Source organism: Mesoplodon bidens (genome assembly GCF_964165515.1).
Source record: "Mesoplodon bidens genome assembly, chromosome: 18".
Classification (NCBI taxonomy): Eukaryota; Metazoa; Chordata; class Mammalia; order Artiodactyla; family Ziphiidae; genus Mesoplodon; species Mesoplodon bidens.
In genome coordinates this window covers 58,235,524-58,256,311 of record NC_138175.1, presented here as the reverse complement: position 1 = coordinate 58,256,311, position 20,788 = coordinate 58,235,524, and the positions used below count along the sequence as shown (strand labels likewise).

The window sequence follows — 20,788 nt, the reverse complement described above, 5'->3', positions numbered from 1 at the left end:
GGAGCCTGTGCTCTACAACGGGAGAGGCCACAACAGTGAGAGGCCCGCGTACCGCAATAATAATAAAAAAAAAAACCTGATGGCTTTAAGTGCTTGAAAGAGGGGCTGGCACATGGCACGCTATCGTCAGACCCAGTCTTCAGCCCCCAGCCCCGTGGCCTGACACCTCCACTCTCCCGCCTTGTGCTCCTGCCAGCTCCCTTGTAAGGTCCTGCGGCAGATGACGTGGCCTCTTGAAGCCAGCTTCCTCTGCTGTAGACGTGGCAACATGGAACTCTAGTGTGGAAGGAGAGCCCTGCCACTACAGGTGCCCTCGGTGCTCACTGCTTCTGCTGGTCTGGCAGTGCAAGCGTTTGCAGTCATTCCCTCATTTAGTTTCCAGAATGGGCCCCTTCTCAGGGGCCTGAGATCATGGAGCCTGGGAGCTGTTAAGGCCAAGACTCCAACCCAAGCCGTTGGGTGCTGGGCTGAGTCTGGCCTGTGTTATTAGCCCCATTTCACAAGGTGGGTGCTGAGGCCTGAGGGTTTGCCCAAGGCACCCTGGCAGTTACCTGCAGACCACCTGGCACCCAAATCTCCTCCAGCTGTTATGGGTCTCGGAAGGTGGGGCCCGGCTCTGGGTGTAAATGCCGGACAGTCCAGCTACTTGCTTTCCCAGACTCCCCTGCAGCCACCCAGGTGTGACCGGTGGCCTGGGTTTTACTGGACCAGGAGCTGGCAGAGCAAAGCCTATGGCAGTGACCATGGACGATTCAGCCGGCAGAAGCCCAGCCAGGCTCGGGCGCTGGACACACAGGAGCCCAAGGCAACACGGAACCCGGGAGGTCGGGTGGACGTCAGCAGGGGGCGTGGTCAGGCCAGAGCTCTCCTTCCAAGACACCCAAACAAGGCAGCTGCCTTTCCTCCCCTGAGAGGAGGGACCAGGGTCTGGAGCCCAAGCTGCACTGAGGACCCTGAAGAGGAGGCTGGCCAAGGGCTGCCCCCAGCAGTGAGCCTGCCCCAGGCCCCCACCTCCTTCCCCGGGGCTCCCAGGTTGGCGGCCACCAGGGTCCTGTGACCACTCCCAGCAGGAGACCGGATGGTTTCCTCTATGGAAAACGGGCCACCAGAGAGACCTACTGACACTGATATTTGAGGGTCCCCCAATGAAAGGGGGTGACCTGCCCTTAGGAAGGGATGTGTGTGCCATTGTTGTTATTTACAGATGTGAATACCAAGGCTCAGAGGGGGAGGTGACCTGAGATCATGGAGCCTGGAAGCTGTTAAGGCCAAGACTCCAACCCAAACTGTTGGGTGCTGGGCTGAGTCCGGCCTCTGTGAGGTGGAAGCAGGGAGACCTGCTCCTGGGGCAGTGAGTGGGCTCCATAAGGTGGCGCGTGCCTGCGTTTCCCCCACAGAGCAGACCCCCGCGAGAACTCATCTCTGTCACCTCTCACGGGGTTCATCTCATCTCTAGGCTCAAGGACAAGGAACCAGCCCCCTGGGCCCAGGCTCCCAGGGCCCTGCCAGCTGGGAAGGTCTGAGGTGGGGCCCACAATGCCCCTCCCATCCTGGGCAGCTTGGGGAGGGCAGCCCCCAGGACACAACGCAGGGCACTCGGGGTCTGCACAACTTATCAGTGGCTTTATTAGTCTCCAGATGCTGGTGAACTGTCGTCTCCGACGCACTTCCCAAGGGCAGGCATCTCTGTCCATCCCATGCCTTCCGGCTCACAGAGAGACAAGCCAGACCAGGGAGCCCACTGCCAAAACCCAGGTCTGTCCTGTCGGAGCCGTCCCCGACTCCGCCCTGGGGGGTGTCTCCTGGGGGTGGGTGTCCTGTCGGAGCCGTCCCCCACTCCGTCCTGGGGGGTGTCTCCTGGGGACAAGACCCAGTCCCCTTCCTCCAGCCTCCTCTAGACCAGGGGCCCCGCCTGCTGCTCCTGCCCTGCGCTCCTCTCCTGGGCTCCTGGCCAGCCCTGCCCCCCACCGGGGAGAGGGAAGGACTGCGGAGCCTCCTTCTACAGGCGGGAGAGACCGCGAGGACGAGGACGGCGTGAGATCCGAACAGGAGTGGGGTCTGGGACGTAAAGTGAGACTTGGGAAGGAGCAGGGAGCTCTGGGGCACCAGGAGGTCGGGACAAAGGAGGGGCCGGCGGAGGAGAGAGACGGGGGCAGAGGAGCCGGTGAGGGACGGGAGGGGCTGCACGGCGGGGCGGGGGCTACCCCAGCGGCCAGGGCGGGAAGGGACCCCCGCCTTCGGGGCCCGGCGCCGCCGCCCCGCCCGCGCCCGCCGCGCGCCCGTGGATGCGCTGGTGGCGCAGCACGTGCTCGCGGCGCCCGAAGCCCTTGCCGCACTCCCAGCAAGCGAATGGCCGCGCGCCCGAGTGCGTCTTGCGGTGGCGCACCAGGTGCTCGCGCCAGTAGAAGGTCTTGCCGCACTCGCAGCAGGCGTGCGGCTTCTCGCGCGCAGGCAGCGGGCGCAGGGCCGGCCCCGGGCCGCCGGGGTGCGTGCCGCGGTGGCGCCGCAGGTGCTCCTTGCGCCGGAAGGCCTTGCCGCACTCGGGGCAGGCGTGCGGCTTCTCGCCCGAGTGGCTCTGACGATGGCGCAGCAGGTGCGCCGGCTTCAGCGAGGCCTTGCCGCACTCGGGGCAGGACGCGGAGCCCGGGGCCGCCAGGAAGGCGGGCAGGCCGGGCGCCGGTGGGGGCGGTGGCGCTGGCTGGGGACTGCCCGGCTCCTGCTTGTAAGGGCGCGCGGCCTGGGCGTCCCCCGTCGCCAGTTCCTCAGCCCCGGGGGCCGCGTCTCCTGCAGGCAAAGGCGCAGTCAGGGCGGGCGCAGGGCATAGCCGGGCAAGGCAGGCCGCGAGGGCGGCCCGTGTCCTGGCTAGAGGGGTGGTCCCGGGGCAGGAGGGGAACGCTTAACGCCAGGGAGCCCTCCGGGAGGGAAGAGCGTTGTCCGCCAGCTTCTGGTTCATCCCTGGGTCCCCGTACTGCACAGGGCCTGGTGCAGAGTAAGTGCCCAATAAACGAATGGATGGGTGGATGGACGGGAGGAGGAAATCGATAGGCGGTTAAGTGATAAATGACAGTGTGTAGACGGATGTTGGGGTGGATGGATTGGGTGATGGATGGATGCGTGGGTGCACGGGTGGGTAAGTGGGGATGGATAAGTCGGGTGGGTGGATGAACCACACATTTCCTTTCTTCAGGTTTCCAAACTGCTCTATGGAATTCCAAGGAGATAAGCAACGTTTAAGTGTCACACTAGGACGGGTGTGATAAAAACCTGTTAGTCTCTCCCTCTGTGCCGGGCACGGTGCCGAGCACGTTGGTGTGCCGTCTCATTGCAACCCCGCTGTGGTCCCCGTTTAGGGACATAAGAGGGCACTGCCTCGGGTTCCCAGTCAACGTCCCAGCGCTGCTCCCTCTCCGACCCACCCCCCTCTGGAGGTCCACAGGCACCGCCCCCCGCAACCCGGGCTCTACAGGTCCTGATGGTGTCATCAGAAGGGCCCCCATCCTGCCACCTCTACACGTGGCCTCAGAGATGATCCCCAGCTCCTCCGTCCTCTCCAGCCACGGCCCTGGCACAAGGTGAGTGCCACCCTCCCCCACCAGGTCTCCAGGCGCCTGAGTCCACGCCGGCTACCAGAGTCACCTTTCTGCCTGTGGTGGGCATCATCGGGTTTTGCCTCCCGGGCCTATTCCCCGCTTTGACGAGATTCAATCTGATTCTCCCTTCCTCACCCTAATGCCTGTGGTCGGGGTGGAGCCAGCACCTTCCCCAGCTCCCGGCCCGGACATCGGCACCAGGCTGGCCAAAGAGAAGAGAGTCCTGCACAGTGCCTGGGTCAGGAAGAGCATGACTGCAGGAGGTCTCGCCCCGCGAAGAACTGGGGCTCAAAGGCTCTGGGGTCAGGCTGCCGGGGTGCAACCCTGGCTTGGCCGGCACCCGAACCTGGGGGAGTTATTTCACTTCTCTGTGCCTGGGTTCCTGCAGCTACAAAAGGTAGCTGATGATGCCGCGTATCTCAAGGGCGGGCGCGGGATTCTGGCGAGCTGGCGGGACCACGCCTGGTGCATCATGGGCGCTCGCTGTCCTGTCTGACCCCCCACTCGCCATGTCCTCCAGGGCAGGGCGTGTCTGATTCAGCTCCCGCCCTGGTGCCAGCACGGGGCCTGGCTCACAGCAGGGATGTTCACTGGACAAATAAAGGACGGACAGGAAAGGGTCCCCCGGGGCTGGGCGCGCTGTGGGGAAGGGGTGAGCTGCTCACCTGAGGGCGTGACCCCACCGTCTTCCTTTCCCACGCCGACCCCGGAGCCTTCGGCAGCATCCCGAGGTGCCCTCATTGCTGGTCCCTGAAACCAGAGATACCACAACCCCAACTGAGCAACCTGAGCCACAGCCTCTACTTCTCTCCCTCTCAGTCCTACCGCTCACTCTGGGGGAAGCCGGCTGCCAAGCTGGAAGATGCTCAGCCACCCCACGGAGAGGCCCATGTGGAGGCCTCCAGCTGACCACCGTGTGAGGGAGCCGCCTCAGAATCAGATCCTCCAGCCCTGGGCCAGCCTCCAGGTGAGGACAGCCCCAGCCGGGCTTAAATGCAACTGCGTGAGAGACCTTGAGCCAGCACTGCCCCAAACTCCTGACCCACAGAAGCTGCCCGAGGTGATAAATGTTTACTGTTCTGAGCCACTAAGTTTGGAGCGATTTGTTACACAGCAGATAACTGATGCACCTGCTTTGAATCTTATTTTAGCTTTTTAATGCCTTTTGAAAACTCCTCGACAAAATGCAGAAGGAAAACAGAGAAGCTACTTTTAACTCAGCAAAAAATAAAGGAAGTTGAGAACGGAACTTTTCCCAGCTCAACCAGTGGACAGCTCCGAGCAGCATGGCACCAGCCAGAAGACCAGTGGTTTAAAAAGAAGCTTCACACTACTTCTGGTTCCTTTATACTCTTTCTCATTGTTCCTCGAGCCCATGCCTCCAGGAAAAGACCAGAATTCTCCTGGTGCTGATGAGGAAGAGCTGCCAGGGGTTACAGGCACCCAACCCCCCTTCTCACATTTCACTTGTTTCAATGCTTTTGGACCCAAGCAGCTGTTAGGCTGAAGACCAGCGATGTCGACAATTCTACCAGCTGGTGAGCAGATGGCAGCAAGCTTCCAGGGCCTTTTATGAAAGCTCGTCGTTAGGGATCCCTAGGTGCCCACCTTGTCTGGTGGTGGCGGGAGGATCCGCACGGTCACCTTGCTACTTCAGCAGATTAGTGTGGCTCAGGGCATTACAGCAATGCAGGTGCTGCCCCGTCACTCGCATCTGCTGTGGCCTGGTCGCTGCCACGCGCTCAGCTCCCACCTCTGCCCGGGGCCCCGCCTGCACCTCTAAGCCCAGGCAACAGCAAACGGCCGATGGTGTCCTGGGTGTGCCAGGCGCTCAGAGCCCCATGCTTCTGCACGCGCTCTTCCTCTGCCTGGAGCCCCGTTCCCAGCCGTGCCCGGCCTGCCCTCCTACACACCCTGCAGGCCCTGGCCAAGCACCAGCTCTGCCACCTCCTGCAGGTTCAAGGGCGCCCCCATCCCGGTACCCTCCACACTGCACTCCCAGCAGCTGCATCGAAGCGTGACATGCGTAAATGCACATGGTTCACGGCACACGACCCGAGGAGTTCCACGTGCATATGCGCTCATGAAGCCCCACAACACACACGTGGCCCCGCAAGCTTCCCTGTGCACATCCGTGACCTCCCCCCGTCCCTCCAGCAGGGCAACCACTGCTGTGCTTCCCGGCACGATCCAGTGGTCTCTGTCTGCTAGGACTTCATGTTCATAGAGCCGTACAGTAAATCGGTACTTCTCCAGGGGGCGGGGGGTCTAGTTTCTTTCACTCAACATTATTATTTTGAGATGAAGGAGGAAGGCCTACAGTTGTCTTTCCTTGGTTTTGTACCAGGAAAACGCCGGCCCTGTAGAATGAGCTGGGATGTTCCTTCCTCTTCAGATGTCGGGAAGAGTTGGTATGGAGTCATTTTCCCCGCAAAAGGCCTGGTCGACCTCCCAGGGGAGCTGCCTGGGCTCGCACGCTCCAGGAGGGCAGGGACTGGCCTGTCCCACTTCTGTGCTGACCCTGGCGCCAATCTTTTTATAAATAGCAGCTTTATCGCGACATGACTCACATGCCAGATAATTCACCCACTTAAATTGCAATTCCCCAGTTTTTGGTACGTTCCGTTGTGCAACCATTACCACAATGGATTCGAGAATATTTTTATCACCCCCAGCCCCTGTACCCCGTCCCTATCAGCAGTCACTCCCCACTTCCTCCCCACCAGCCTCCGGGAACCACTAATCTGCTCTCTGCCTCTATGGACCTGACTCTTCTGCGAATCTCACGGCAACGGAATCATGCAACGAAAAGTCCTTGTGACCGGCTTCTTTCATGTGTTCCTCGTGTTTTTGATGTTCGTCCACAGTGTAGCGTGTCAGGGCTTCACTCCTCTATGGCTGAGTGGTGTCCTGCTGCGTGGACAGGCCGCGTTCTGTTGATCCACTCACCAGCCGTTGGATGAGGGTTGTTTTCACTTTTTGGCTGTTACGAGTGACGCCGACTTGCTACCACTCAGGTTGTATCGCATGCGAGGTACGTGTGGACGTGTTTTCACTTCTCTGGGCTCACACACAGGAGTGGGGCTGCTGGCCCACGTGGCCGCTCCACGTTCAACCCGAGGAACTGCCAGACTGCTCCCCACCGCGGATGCACCACTTTACATCCCCACCACCTCAGAGGGTCCTGACCCCCGGAGCCTCTCACTACAGCCCTCAGTGGACACTGAGCAAGTGCACAGCCAGAGGGATGGAGGTGTCCAACCACCTGCCTTTGCTCCAATGGCTCAGGACATGTTCCTCGAAGAAGAGGGTCAAGACAAGGATGTGCTGAGGTGTGGGGCGGGGCTGGCACGGGGCCACCTGGGTCCCAGGCACCTCCAGCCACAGACCTGCTTGGGGGGCCTGAGCATGTTACTTCCCATGTAGGGGTCAGTTGCGGGGGGAGGTGGGCAGCGCATGGTCTCACCAGGAGTCCCCGCTCAGACTGGTGGACGCCAAACTCCCAGCTCCCTGGCCTCAGTGGGGCCCGGTAACCCCAGGTGACGCCTGCCGGTGTGCAGGCAGGGTGGAGCAGGATGCGGGCCGGCTCGCCCCGGAGTGGAGCCTGGGAAGCTGCACTGCCCGGCCACCCTGCGATTCCCAGGCACACAAGCCTGGGAACTTTATACTGCTGGGGGGGGGGGGCGGCCTGCAGGTGGCCTGTGGGCTCTCTGGTTCCGGGTCACAGGCACAGGATGCTGGACTGTGCCAAGGTTGAGCCCCATCCCCAGGAAGATGCTGAGCCAGGTGTTGGCACCCAGCAGGGGACAGAGGCAGGGATCTCGGGCCACAGCACATGGGTTCTGTCCCTCTCACCCCCCCCAACTGGCTGTGTGACCTTGGACAAGTCACTCGACTTCTCTGAGCCTCATACCTTCATCTCTGAAATGGAGAGGATGATAGCCTCCAGGGCCCACCCCTCAGGACTGCATGGGGACAGGCAGGCCGTGCTGATAGCGCGATCTGGGGGAGGTCTGGCCCTGCTGTATCGGCTTGACCCCCAGACGGACCTGAGATTAAGGTCAGCCTCCCCGATTGGGAAGCCATGTCTACAGAGGCTGGGGAGCCCCCCTGGTCCCCCGGTTGGCAATACTCATGCTGTCCACATGACCCGAGGCGAGGAAGCTCCATGAGGGTCTCCCTGCCCCATCCGCCTGCTCCCTCGGCCGATTTTATTCTCTGTCCTTTCACTGTGATGAACAGCAGCTTTCCTCGAGCTCTGAGTACTTCCCATGAACGACTGAACCCGGGGGTGGTCCTGGGATCCCCGAACTCTGCACACGCGAATCACCTGGTACCTGCCAGTGCCCAGGCTTTTCCCTGAAAGGGCCAGGGGGCAAAGGTTTTCGGCTCTGTGGGCCCTCTGGTCCCTGTCGCGACCACTCAACTCTGCCTTGGGGAGAAAGAGGCCACAGGTGACACACGAGTGGACGGCGAGGCCGTGCCCCCGTGAGGCTATGTCACACCACAGCCCCAGAGGCAGGCAGATCTGGCCCTCAGGCTGCAGTCCGCTGACCCCTGGGGTGCAGCCAAGGGCTGACCTTACCCAGAGAGAGGTCTGGCCTTTGCCCTCACCTGCTGGGAGGGGACCGCTGAGCCCTCGCTCAGCACGTCCTGCCTGCTAGGGGCCTTGGGCCGTGCTGGACACTCCAACATAATTCATGTGGAGGCTCTGGGCCACATGGTACCCGATCAGCCTTTCACGGGGGCTGGAGCCCCAACACCTCCAGGCGCGGAGGTGCGGGGAGCATCCTGGTTGGCGATGCTCCGTGTCTTGCACACGTTGTCGCCAGGAGCTGGCACCACCCACGAATCCCCTGGGAGGAACCTCCTGGACCCTGCTCTGCTGCCCCTCCTCGGCCGATTTAACCTGCGTCCTTCCGCTGTGAGCGGCCACAGCCGTGCGCAGGCCGCTGTCGGGGACTGCTGAAGCCTTCCACTGAGCTGTCAGACCTGAGGGTGGTCCTGGGGACCCCGGACTCGCACTGAGTATCAGGAGGGTGCGCTTGTGCGCAGTCCCTCTAAACGTGCTCGCTGGCCTGACCTTCCCACCCGACTCGACCACACCCTGGACCTCAGGGTCCCATGGAGCCGGTTGTGCTTGTCTCAGTGTGGAGCTGAGGACCCCCGGCCCTGGGCAAGGCAGACGGCAGGCCCGGGGTGGGGGGACGCGGCGGTGCAGGCCCCTCCCGCCAGCCGCCCCCGCTCACCCAGAGCTCCTCCAGCAGGGCCACGGCCTCCTCCCCGCTCTGGGGCCGCCGGCTGCACACCCAGGCCTGGAGGTCAGCGGGCAGGGCGCTCAGGAACTGCTCCAGCACCAGTAGCTCCAGCATCTGCTCCTTGGTGTGCACCTCGGGCCGCAGCCAGTCCCGGCACAAGGCGCGCAGCAGGCCCAGCGCCTCGCGGGGGCCCGGGGCGTCGCCCAGGTGGAAGTGGCGGAAGCGGTGCCACGGCGAGTCCAGGGTCAGGCCCTCGGCGGCCCGGCACTCCTGCTTCACAGGCTGGGCGGCCGGGGCCTCCATGGGGCCGGCGGGACGGCAGCGCCTGTCGCGGGGGAAGAGCAGCAGTGAGAGCCGAACTCCGTCTCATCCCCCGGAAGCCCCCGCCTCTGCGTGGGCACGAGGTCGAAAACCACGCCCCGTGTGTGCGTGCGTGCGCGCCGCTGACGCGCACCCAGGAGCGCGCGCTCGCCGGCCTCGTGTGGCCTCCCTGTCCTCCCTCTACCCCGCAGCCTCCCCGTGCACCGAGAACTTAGAACGGATCTCGGCACGTAGCACATGCTTGGGAAAATGTGAGTTGTCATCACTACCATCGATGCCTGGTTACGTCCCAACCCACGTCCCCGAGGCAGACACCCTAGGATGCTTGCTCCAAAGCCCCCCCAATCTCTTCCTTACTAGCCAGTGTGCACAGAACTATGTCCGTCCGTACCCCCCGCCAGGTTCATATGTGGAAGCTCTAGCCCCAAATGTATTTGGAGATGGGGCTTTTAGGAGGAAATGAAGACTAAATGAGGTCATCAGACCGGGCTCCTACAGGACTAATGTCCTCGTAGGAAGAGATCTGTCTCCCCTGAGTGTGAGGACACAGCAGGAAGCAGCCGTCTGCAAGCCGGGAAGAGGCCCTCACCAGACACCGAGCCTGGCTGCACCTGATCCCGGACGCCCAACCTCCAGAACTGCGAGGAATAAATGTCTGTTGTTGAAGCCGCCTGGTCGGTGGTGTTGTCACGGCCGCCCAGCAGGCCACGACGCTCAGGGGCCCCCTATCACGTCTGGGTTCAGGGCAACGCGAGAGACTGCAAGAGGCCCCCCTTATCCGTTCTCCCCACTCTCCTTTTGTAAGACCTGCGCCCCGGTGCCCCCAGGCAGCCGCGTGCCCTCCACTTCCTCTTCCCCTTCCCGAAGGAGGAAACACACATGCAGTGGCTTCAGTCGTGAGGGTGACGCAAAGCAGTGGCTCTCGACCAGGGGTGACGTTACCCCGGGGAGGCATCTAGAAAGGTCTCGTTGGATGGGGGTGGGGGAGCGGTGCTGCTGGCATCCGGTGGGTGGAGGCTGGGGATGCTGCTAAGGACCCTACAGTGCACAGGATGGCCCCCCAGCAGAGAAGGACCCAGCCCCTAAGAAACCCCGGCCTAGAACTGTGTTCCTCGAATGGCCTGGGGACCCCCGGGATCCCCAAGATCCTTCCGGGGGGTACCTCGAGGTCAGAGCTATTTTCCTAACACAGGTTACCAGCCTCTTTCGCTGTCATTCTCTCCTGAGTGTATGCTGGGGCCTTCCAGAGGCCACAGGCTGAGAGCAGAGGCAGATGGGAGAACCCAGCTGTTCAAGTCAGACACTGAGATGTGCAAAAAAATGATGCCCTGTTTCCAGCTTTTCATTTAGGGAAACATGGTTATTTTTCATTTAAAAAGTGTTATTTAAAAATAAATAAATAAAAAGTGTCATTTGCTGGGGGGGGGATAAATTGGGAGATTGGGACTGACATATACACACTACTATATATAGAACATATAACTAATAAGAACCTACTGTCTAGCACAGGGAACTCCACTCAATACTCTGTAATGACCTATATGGGACTAGAATCTGAAAAAGAGTGGCTATATGTGTACGTATAATGGACTCACCTTGCTGTACACCTAAAACTAACACAACATTGTAAATCAACTACACGCCAATAAAAAAAATTAAGAAAAAAAGTGTTATTTATCTTAACATATGGAAAGTTGATTACTGCAATTTCTAAATGCATTAACATTTTGAAATTTTCTCAGCCTTAGTTTCTAACATGACACATACCAATAAATGTAATTCCTGTAAGCAAAAGTGCTTTGGGGGGGGTCTTCAAAAAATTTTTAAGTATAAAGGGGTCCTGAGTTTAAAACCTTCAAGAGCCACTGGCCTGCAGCCTGGGTTTTGCTTTGTTTTCTCTTGTTTGTTTGTTTGTTTGTTTTTGCCCACAGTGTGGTATGTGGGATCTTAGTCCTCCGACCAGGGATCGAACCTGCACCCCCTGCATTGGAAGGGCAGAGTCCTAACCACTGGACCACCGGGCAAGTCCCTGCAGCCTCTTTAAGTCAAGTTTTTTTGTGTGTGTGTGGTACGCGGGCCTCTCACTGCTGTGGCCTCTCCCGTTGCGGAGCACAGGCTCCGCAGCCACGGGTCACGGGCCCAGCCACTCCGCGGCATGTGGGACCTTCCCGGACCGGGGCACGAACCCGTGGCCCCTGCATCGGCAGGCGGACTCTCAACCCCTGCGCCACCAGGGAAGCCCTTCAGTCAAGTTTTACTGGCGCACAGCCATGCCCGTCTGCCACACACTGATGATCTTCTACGACTCGAGGCTGGCCCGACCTCAGGGCCTTTGTACTGCCACCCTCTAGCTCCACCTCTGCTCAGCTGGCTCCTTCTCACGTCTGAGGCCAGAGGCCATCCTTCCCCCCTTGGACAGCCTCCCGGAATCACGACACGCCCTCCCCCGCAATGACTGTCATGTCACTGTATTAATTTCATCTCAGCGTTTAATAAGACCTGGTCTTAGCGTATCTGGGTGCTGATTTCCCTTGCTAGAATTTAAGCGTTGCAAGGGCAAGAGGCCACATATACAGAGCCCGGCATGCTTGTTGGCACTGAAAGAAAATTTACAGGATGACCGGTCCTGTGTGATTAGCATTATTGCCCCCAGTTTGCAGATGGAGAACGTGAAGGCCTTGCCCAAAATCACCCAGCTAATAAGTGGCAGGGGCTGAACTCACACTGGCGTCTGTCTGGCCCTGGAGCCGGTCACAGCATCACCTTCCACCCACCCATCCTTCCATTTAAGGACTGACTAGCCCAGCAGCGGCAGGAATGACTTCCCAGAAGACCTGGGCCAGAGCCGAGTCTCAGAAGAGGCAGAGAAGCCTGCTCTGTTGTGAGCAAGATCCCTCCGGGACAGGAGTGGAGTCTGACCTGAATGAGTGAGGCCCTGGGAGTCACGCTGAAGGGGCTTGTGACCTCAGGGAGGACCACAGGGACGCACGCTCCCAGCTGTCCAAGGTTAGCCCCTGAGGCAGGGCCAGACGGACTCTTCCCTGGGTCCCAGGGTCACCAAGCTCAGGGGCTGCTCCTGAGAAAGCAAATACTGACTGATAAATAAGGTCACTCCATGCAGCCACTATGGAGGTTCCTCAAAAAATTAGAACTGCTGGGGACTTCCCTGGTGGCACAGTGGTTAAGAATCCGCCTGCCAATGCAGGGGACACGGGTTCGATCCCTGGTCCGGGAAGATCCCATGTGTCACGGAGCAACTAAGCCTGTGCGCCACAACTACTGAGCCTGCACTCTAGAGCCCACAAGCCACAACTACCAAGCCCATGTGCCACAACTACTGAAGCCCACACGCCTAGAGCCCGTGCTCTGCAACAAGAGAAGCCACCGCAATGAGAAGCCGGCGCACCGCAACAGAGAGTAGCCCCCACTCGCCGCAACTAGAGAAAGCCCAGGCGCAGCAACGAAGGCCCGACACAAGCCAAAAAAAAAAAAAAAAAAAAGAACAAACAAAGTAATTAATTTTAAAAAAAAGTGGTTTAAAAAAAAATAGAACTACCGTTTGATCCAGCAATTCTACTTCTGGGTATGTATTCAAAGAAAACAAAAATACTAATTTGAAAAAACACATGCACCCCGACGTTCAAAGCAGCATTATTTTTAATAACAGCCAAGACATGGAAGCAACCTAAGTGTCGTTGATGGATAAATGGACAGAGAAGATGCAAAATATATATATGTGTGTGTGTATATATATATATATATAAAGTGGAATATACAAATATAAATACATATATAAATAAATATAATGGAATATTATTCAGCCATAAAAAAGAATGAAATACTACTATTTGTGAAAACATGGATGGACCTCGAGGGTATTATGATAACACAAAATAAATCAGATAGAGAAAGGCAAATGTACAATTTCCCTTACATGTGCAATCCAAAAAAAACAAAAATAAAGCAAACTCATAGATACACTGAACAGACTGGTGGTTCCCAGAAGCAGGGGTGGGGGTGCTGGTAGGCAAAATGGTGAAAAGAATCAAAACTTACAAACTCCCAGTTACAAAAGAACTAATTCCTGGGGATGTAAAGTACCACTTGGCCACTATAGTTAATAATACTCTGTTGTATATGTGAAAGTTGGGCTTCCCTGGTGGCGCAGTGGTTAAGAATCCACCTGCCAATGCAGGCAACACGGGTTCGAGCCCTGGCCCGGGAAGATCCCACATGCCGCGGAGCAACTAAGCGTGTGAGCCACAACTACTGAGCCGGCGTGCCGCAACTAATGAAGCCCAAGCGCCTAGAGCCTGTGCTCCGCAACAAAAGAAGCCACCGCAATAAGAAGCCCGCACACCTCAGTGAAGAGCAGCCCTTGCTAGCCGCAACTACAGAAAGCCCACGCATGCCAACGAAGACCCAACACAGGCAAAAATAAATAAATTTTTTTTAAAAAGCATTAAAATATATATATCTTAAAAAAAAGAAAGTTGCTGAGAGAACAGCTCTTAAAAGTTCTCATCATGAGAAAAAAAATTCTGTAACTCTGTATGGCGATGGATATTAACTAGAATTATTGTGGTCATCGTTTTGCAATATATACAAGTAACAAACCGTTATGTTGTATACTTGAAACGAATATATGTCAATTATAGCTTGACAAAAAATAAGAAGAAACAAAGCAAAATACATTCACACACACAAAAGGTCCCTCTGCTGTGAAAAGCAACTCCTCTTATTCAGTGAGGGCCAGTGGCTCCAGCAGCTGCCACAGTGCTCTGTGCTGCCTCCATGAAAGCAACTGTAACACGCCTTTGTGCGTGCCGGTAGCATCGTCCAGCCCACCAGGCACCCTGGAGGCCTCAGGAGACCGCCACGAGGCCTGTGTCTTACTCTGCCCCACCTGTCCCTCCCAACAGCCGTGCGACTTGGGGAGATGAGCCCCACTGTAAAGAAGGAGATAAATGGACACGCAGAGAGTGACAGAGAGGCAGGATTCGAATCCAGAGCCCACGCCTGCTGCATTAACTTAATGGTTAAGAGGCAGGGCTCTGGAAGAACAGACTGGTGGTTGCCAAGGGGGTGGGGGAGGGATGGAGTGGGAGCTTGGGATTAGCAGTTGCACACTATTATATATAGGATGGATAAACAACAAGGTCCTACTGTAGAGCATAGGGACTATATTCAATATCCTGTGATAAACCATAATGGAAAACAAAATAAAAAAGAATGTATATATGTGTATAACTGAATCACTTTGCTGTACAGCAGAAATTAACACAACATTGTAAATCAACTAAACTGCAATAAGTTTTTAAAAACGCAAAAAAAAATGGAAAAAATAACGAGACACAGCTTCTGGAGCTTGCCTGCCTGGCTTCTGCTTTTAATTCAGCCACTTATCAGTGGTGTGACCTTGGGCCCTCTCTGGACTTAAATTCCTCACCTGTAGTACAGATCTAAGAGTAACTCCTTCCCCACAGGGGTTGCTAGGAGCATGAATTAGAAGAGGCCCCATCCCACACAGAGTAAGTGTTCAGTGAAGACCTGCTGATCCACCCCTGGGTTTCCCACCCTTGCACTAGTGACATTTAGCGCTGGACAATTCTGTGTGGCAGCCATCCTATGCAACCTACAGTGTTTAGCAGCATCCCTGGCCTCCTTCCACAGTATGCCAGCAGTATCTCCCCAGCTGTGACAATCAAAAATGTCTCCAGAGAGTGCCCCGAGGTGGGAGGGGGGCAGGCACAGTTGACCCTGGTGGAAAACCACCGGTCCACTGAACAAATATTTACTCAGAGCAAAGGGCCCTGGAGCAAATCCCAGCCCTGCCCTCTCCCAGCTAGTCGTCCCAGGACAAGGTATAGAACCTTTTACACAAGAAATCTCCCTTCCCGGGATGTAAAATGGGGAGAGAAGTCATACCCAAGAGTAGCAGTAAGAATTCAAGATGTAAGGAAAACAAAGATGCTGAGAACAGCACCCAGCTGTGCTAAGCAAGCCTTCAACCAGAGTTAACCTTTACTACTACTGTTACTTGGTGAGGTGCTAGGGATATAGCTTCGATCAGAAGCACACACATTAAATCCAAGTATGAGGAAGAGTAGGGGTTAAAATAGCAAATAAAAGAGGGTGATGGGGGCTGACGGGGAGGAGGGCAGCCTCACACGCCAACAAGAGCAAACACAGCCTTGAAGCACTGCACGCCTACGAAATTAGTCCCTTGCAACAAGCTAGTGGCGGGGGAGGGCACCCGAAAGAAAGAAAGAAAAAGAAAGAAAGAAAGAAAAAAAGAAAGAGGGCAATTCAGCTCATCCTCGGGAATCTCACAACTCCACAAAAGTGAGACCCAACTTGTAAAGACATGCACGACGTGAACCACCTGCACCCCACCCACGTCTGGACCACGACCCTCCCCCAGAGCCCCTTCCAGCAAACCTCTCCGACCCGGTCCGTCCGGCGCCCCCGGACGCCTCGGCAGGGCCCAGCCCACCCGCTGCTGGAGTCCCCTCCCCCTCCCCCCACTTCCCGACCCTCCCCCACTACCCCCCCCTCAGTTTCCAACTCTCCCCCGCGTTCTCCGCCTCCGGGACCCACAACACCCTCCCACTTCCCGACCCTCCCCCTCCCGTTCACGCTCCCCTCCCCCTTCTTCTCGGTCCCTCTTTTCATTCCCTCCCCCAACCCTCCCGTTCCTCTCTCCTCCGGCCTCCAGCCCCCCTCTCCCCAAAGCCCGTCCAACCGCCCCCCTCCAATCCCTCCCTCCTTGCCCCCCTCGCTCACCTCACTCTCCCGGGCGAGGCCCCCCAAGCCCCCTCGCCACCTCGCACATGCGCACAAAGCTCACCAGGACTCCATGCCCCGGCAGGCTTTGCGCCAAACTCATCTGTCCCCCTCCCCCCAACACTCCCAGAAACCCAGTGGTCCTTTCCCCCCACTACCCCGCCGGCTTCACCCAGAACTACATCTCCCACAAAGCATCGCGACAAAACTGGATTCCCATTGGCTCTCGCCGGGGCGACCCACTCACGCCCGTCCCCGAATGGCTCCGCCAGAGCAGGAACTACATTTCCCAAGATGCATCGAAGGGCTGCCAGCGGCCTGTGGGTCCTCGCAAACATGGCCTCTCAGAGAGCCAGGGTTTGGACTACATTTCCCAGAATACACGTGTAGGCCTCCCCATTGGCCCGCGCGCGGGCGGGCCCCGGGCATGCGCAGACGTGCCGAAGGTGGGAGCCGGTGGGCGAAGGGAGAAGGAGGAGCCATGGCGACGTTGCCGTGGAAACCGAAGGAGGCTGGAGCCTCCTAGCTCTCAGGAAATGGGGCCCCTGTACCCTAGGAGCGGGCGACCCGGGCCTGAGTTCTACGCCAATCAGGGCCTGCGGGGTGCGTCTCCTTGACAACGGGTCGCGTTTCACCCCACCCCCACCAGAGCAGAAGCAGTGATGTCCGAGGTTGATGCGCGGTCCGAGGTTGATGCGCGATCCGAACGTAAGCCGGCTGCCGGCCTCAGGGGAGTGTGGGCGGGGGGCCGACCCAGGCTCCCTGATCTTTTCTGTGAGCCCGGCACGCGGTTTCTGGCCTCAGTTTACCCCCCTTTGAGTCGGGGAGGGAACTGCCTGAAAGTCCTCGACGCGCCCCCGTTGGACAGGGCCTCAAGTCTCCCCATTTCAACAACGGGAAGATGAGTTGGAGCTCCGTGCACAGACGTTTCCAGGCCAGAGGACGACCCAGGAGCCGCGTGGACCCAGGGCTAGTCAACGCCTGGTCCACACCTCGTTTCCTCGGTGCAGGAAGGGTGAGAAGGACACTCCCTTCGCCCCCACCTCCACCGTCCGGACTGGTGCGCAGACAGGGCGTGACAGTGGCTGGAGCATAACCATCATTCATTAGATGGACAATCACTTTTCCCCTGGTTTCACAAGCGGTCAGTGGCTGAGTCACAACCTCCTGTCCGAGACCGGGTGAAAACCAACCTCCTCACTGTGGTCTAACCAACCCTGGCCCACCTCTCTGCCCACTTCTCCCCTCTTGCCCAATGTGTTCCAGCCACACAGGCATCTTTTCTGCTCCAGGAAAAACACTGATCTTTGATCCCACTCACTTCTGACTGACCACTTGACGTCTCCACTTGGATTTTTTAAGGGACATCTCAAACCTTAAGGTGGGCAGAAGAAAATATTTTGTCCCTCCCCCAGCAAAGAAACTTGCTTTCCCCCCAGTTTTCTACCCTCTTAGAAAATGAATACAGGGGACTTCCCTGGCAAGCCAGTGGTTAAGACTCTGTGCTTCCACTGCAGGGCCACGGGTTTGATCCCTGGTCGGAGAACTAAGATCCCACAAGCGGTGCGGCACAGCCAAAAAAAAAAGAAAAGAATACAGTTCCATGGCATTCAGTACATTCACATTGTTGTGCAACCATCACCACCATCCATCTGCAAAACGCGATTCGTCTTGCAAAACAAACTGTCCACACTGACTCCCCATGCCCCCTGCCACCAGCCCCTGGCAGCCACCATTCTACTTTCTCCCTATGAATTTGACTATTCTAGACCCTTCAAGTAAGTAAGTGGAATCATATAGTACTTGTCTCTTGTGACTGGCTTATTTCACTTAGCATAATGTCCTCAAGGTTCATCCATGTCGTCATGGCAGGTGTCACAACTTCCTTCATTTTTAAGGCTGAATAATATTCCATTGCATAGATAGACCACATTTTGTGTGTCCATTCCTCAGAAGGCACTTCTTTTTTTTTTTTTTTTTCTTTTTGCGGTATGCGGGCCTCTCACTGTTGTGGCCTCTCCCGTTGCGGAGCACAGGCTCCGGATGCGCAGGCCCAGCGGCCATGGCTCACGGGCCCAGCCGCTCCGCGGCATATGGGATCCTCCCAGACCGGGGCACGAACCCGTATCCCCTGCATCGGCAGGCGGACTCTCAACCACTGCGCCACCAGGGAGGCCCAGAAGGCACTTCTTAAAACTTAAGCCCTTGGACTTCCCTGGCGGTCCAGTGGTTAAGACTCTGAGCTTCCACTGCAGGAGATGTGGGTTCGATCCCTGGTCGGGGAACTAAGATCCTGCATGCCAAACGGTGCAACCAAAAACAAAATAACTTAAACCCTTGACTCAATCGGACCCTTTCAGACCCAGGATTCCTCTAGCTTATGTGGTACCTTTGTGCAAATTACAAGAGGGCACCCCGCAGAAGGGGCTTGGCAAGCAGATGTTCCTGTAACAGCGGTTCTCAAAGTCCGGTCCCCAAAACAGCTGCAAAGCATCCCTTAGCAGCCCGTTAGAAATGCAAATTCTGGGACTTCACTGGTGGTCCAGTGGATAAGCCTCTGTGCTCCCAATTCAGGGTGCGTGGGTTCTATCCCCGGTCGGGGGAACTAGATCCCACATGCATGCAGCAACTAAGAGTTCGCATGCTGCAACTAAAGATCCCGCGTGCCACAACTAAGACCCCAGCGCAGCCTAAATAAATAAATAAGAAATGCAAATTCTTGGCCCCCAACTCAGAACCTCAGGGGGCAGGCCAGCACTTTGTTTTAACAAGCCCTCCAGGGGATTCTTATGCTCCTCACGTGCATCCACGCCTCAGGCACACACTAGAATAGTAACCACTCCACAGGGTTCCTGTGGGGATTCATGAGTGAATATATGCAAAGCACTTAGGACACTGCCTGGCAGACAGTAAGGCATCAGTCGATAAACATTAGCTATTTTTCACTTTACCTATATTGAGTCACTAATGAAGGCAAGCCCAACCCGGATGCAAAGTTGACCCCACCCGCACCCCAGCCCACCACCATGTAACGGAACGGCTTATTGCACCACAGACTATCCTCTACTCATCACTTGTCCGATTCCTGTGTACTGCGCACTTATTATAAAGACAGCTCCTGGGCAGGCTCAGAGGATACAGGGGCAGACGGCAAACATGACCCGGGTCCATCCCGAGCTTCAGCATCACACAGTGGGTGTGTCAAGGTTCAGAACGCCCCCCAGCACCCCTCCACGGGGATGCAACACCCTGGGTGGACCAGTTCATCAGTGTCTTCATCCGAATTGGAAGTGACTTAGCACACAGAGTCCTGTGGGAATGATGAGGGCCCAATAAAGGGCAGTGCTTATTGGCCTAAGCCAATCAGACGCTCCCATTCTCCTTGCCAGTAATTGGCTGAGGCTCAGGTGTGTGACACCCTCTGACCAATGAGGCATGAAGGCAGGTTTGTGGGGCACCTCAAGGAGAGGTTTCCCCAACTCTCAAACAGGAGGTAAGCAGTCAGAGTGGTCCTGCATTGTCTGGTCTGCGGGTGACACTTTAAGCGGCGGCAGCCGCCATGGGTGCCTGAGGGGTGACAGTCGGAGATCCCACTTAGGATGGAAGGGAGGAGAGAGGGGGGAACCTGGTCCTTTTTTTCCCTCTATTTTTAGTTTTATTGAGGAACCTCCATACTGTTCTTCATAGTGGCTGAACCAACTGACATTTCCACCAACAGTGTAGGATGGTCCCTTTTCTCCACACCCTCACGGCATTTGTTAAATTGTAGTTTTGATTTGCATTTCTCTAGCAATTAGTGATGATGAGCTTCTCTTCATTTGTTTATTGCCCATTTGTATGTCTTGTCTGGAGAAATGTCTATTTAGATCTTCTGCCCATGAACCTGGTCCTTCTTAGCATGGTTGAATTAACCAACCAGACTCCTCTTTACGATCACATCCCCTCAAGCCTTTTCATGCCAAGCTGTCTGCTCTCGAAAACAAAGGTGACAAAAGTCACACACACATCCAGCGCCAGTTCCCTGGAATTGCAGCCTGTATGGTTGCCCAGGGCCCCACGCTCGGTTTAATGCTCTCCTGTGGCCATCTTCAAATTCTTTTTTTTTTTAATATTTATTTATTTATTTGGCTGTGCTGGGTCTTAGTTGTGGTATGCGGGATCTAGTTCCCTGACCAGGGATCGAACCCGGGCCCCCCTGCATTGGGAGCCTGGAGTTTTAACCACTGGACGACCAAGGAAGTCCCCATCTTCAAATTCTAAATGCTTTTTTTTTTTTTTTTAACATGAGGCTCTGCATTTTCACTCTTCATTGGGTCTGCAAATTAAGTAGCCATTCATGTAACATCACCTTGATGGTTTGTGCAGTATCCACACACCACGGCTGTTTCTCCAGCATTAAAGTATACCATAGTTATTGAGGAGGAATAGAATGAAAGAAGGACTCCCTGGATGTCCTCCCTCTATTTCTTCACCTGGTAACATCGTACATCCCTCAGTGATCAATTCAGATGCGGCCTTCTCCAGGAAGCCCTCCCTGACTATGCCCACCACAATAAACCTGGATGAAGGGCCTCATCTGAGCTTCCACAGTGCCCCTTCTCTCTCCACCTCATGCTTCAACTGTGTGTGTGTGTGTGTGTGTGTGTGGCTGCCCTGCCGACCCTCTGGTGAGGAACTCAATAACACAGACCCAGTTTTTGCCAGCTCCCAGCTTGGGGTCTGCTCCTGAATGAGTAAATAAGCATGGGAGGAAAGTGGCTGTCACCCTACTTCCCAGGCCCGAGGGCGAGAATTCCTTTGGCAGCAAACTTCGCTGTACCCTATAGAAGCTCC

The 20,788-nt window shown here is 56.6% G+C and overlaps 1 protein-coding gene across 2 annotated transcripts; it reads right to left on the bottom strand.

Moving 5' to 3' along the window:
* Positions 1-1,602: 1,602 nt before the first annotated feature.
* ZNF444 (zinc finger protein 444) lies at positions 1,603-16,078 on the bottom strand. 2 transcript variants are annotated; one of them, XM_081217375.1, is made up of 4 exons: positions 15,956-16,078; positions 8,840-9,173; positions 4,256-4,340; positions 1,603-2,784 (listed from the first exon to the last, which is right to left on the bottom strand). In XM_081217375.1, exons 2-4 carry the CDS (start codon positions 9,149-9,151, stop codon positions 2,201-2,203), a joined length of 981 nt encoding a protein of 326 aa, XP_081073501.1. In that variant the 5' UTR covers positions 9,152-9,173; positions 15,956-16,078; the 3' UTR covers positions 1,603-2,200. The 2 variants fall into 2 exon arrangements, with proteins under 2 accessions (XP_081073501.1, XP_081073502.1); XM_081217376.1 differs by lacking the exon at positions 15,956-16,078 and adding an exon at positions 15,611-15,671.
* Positions 16,079-20,788: the final 4,710 nt, after the last annotated feature.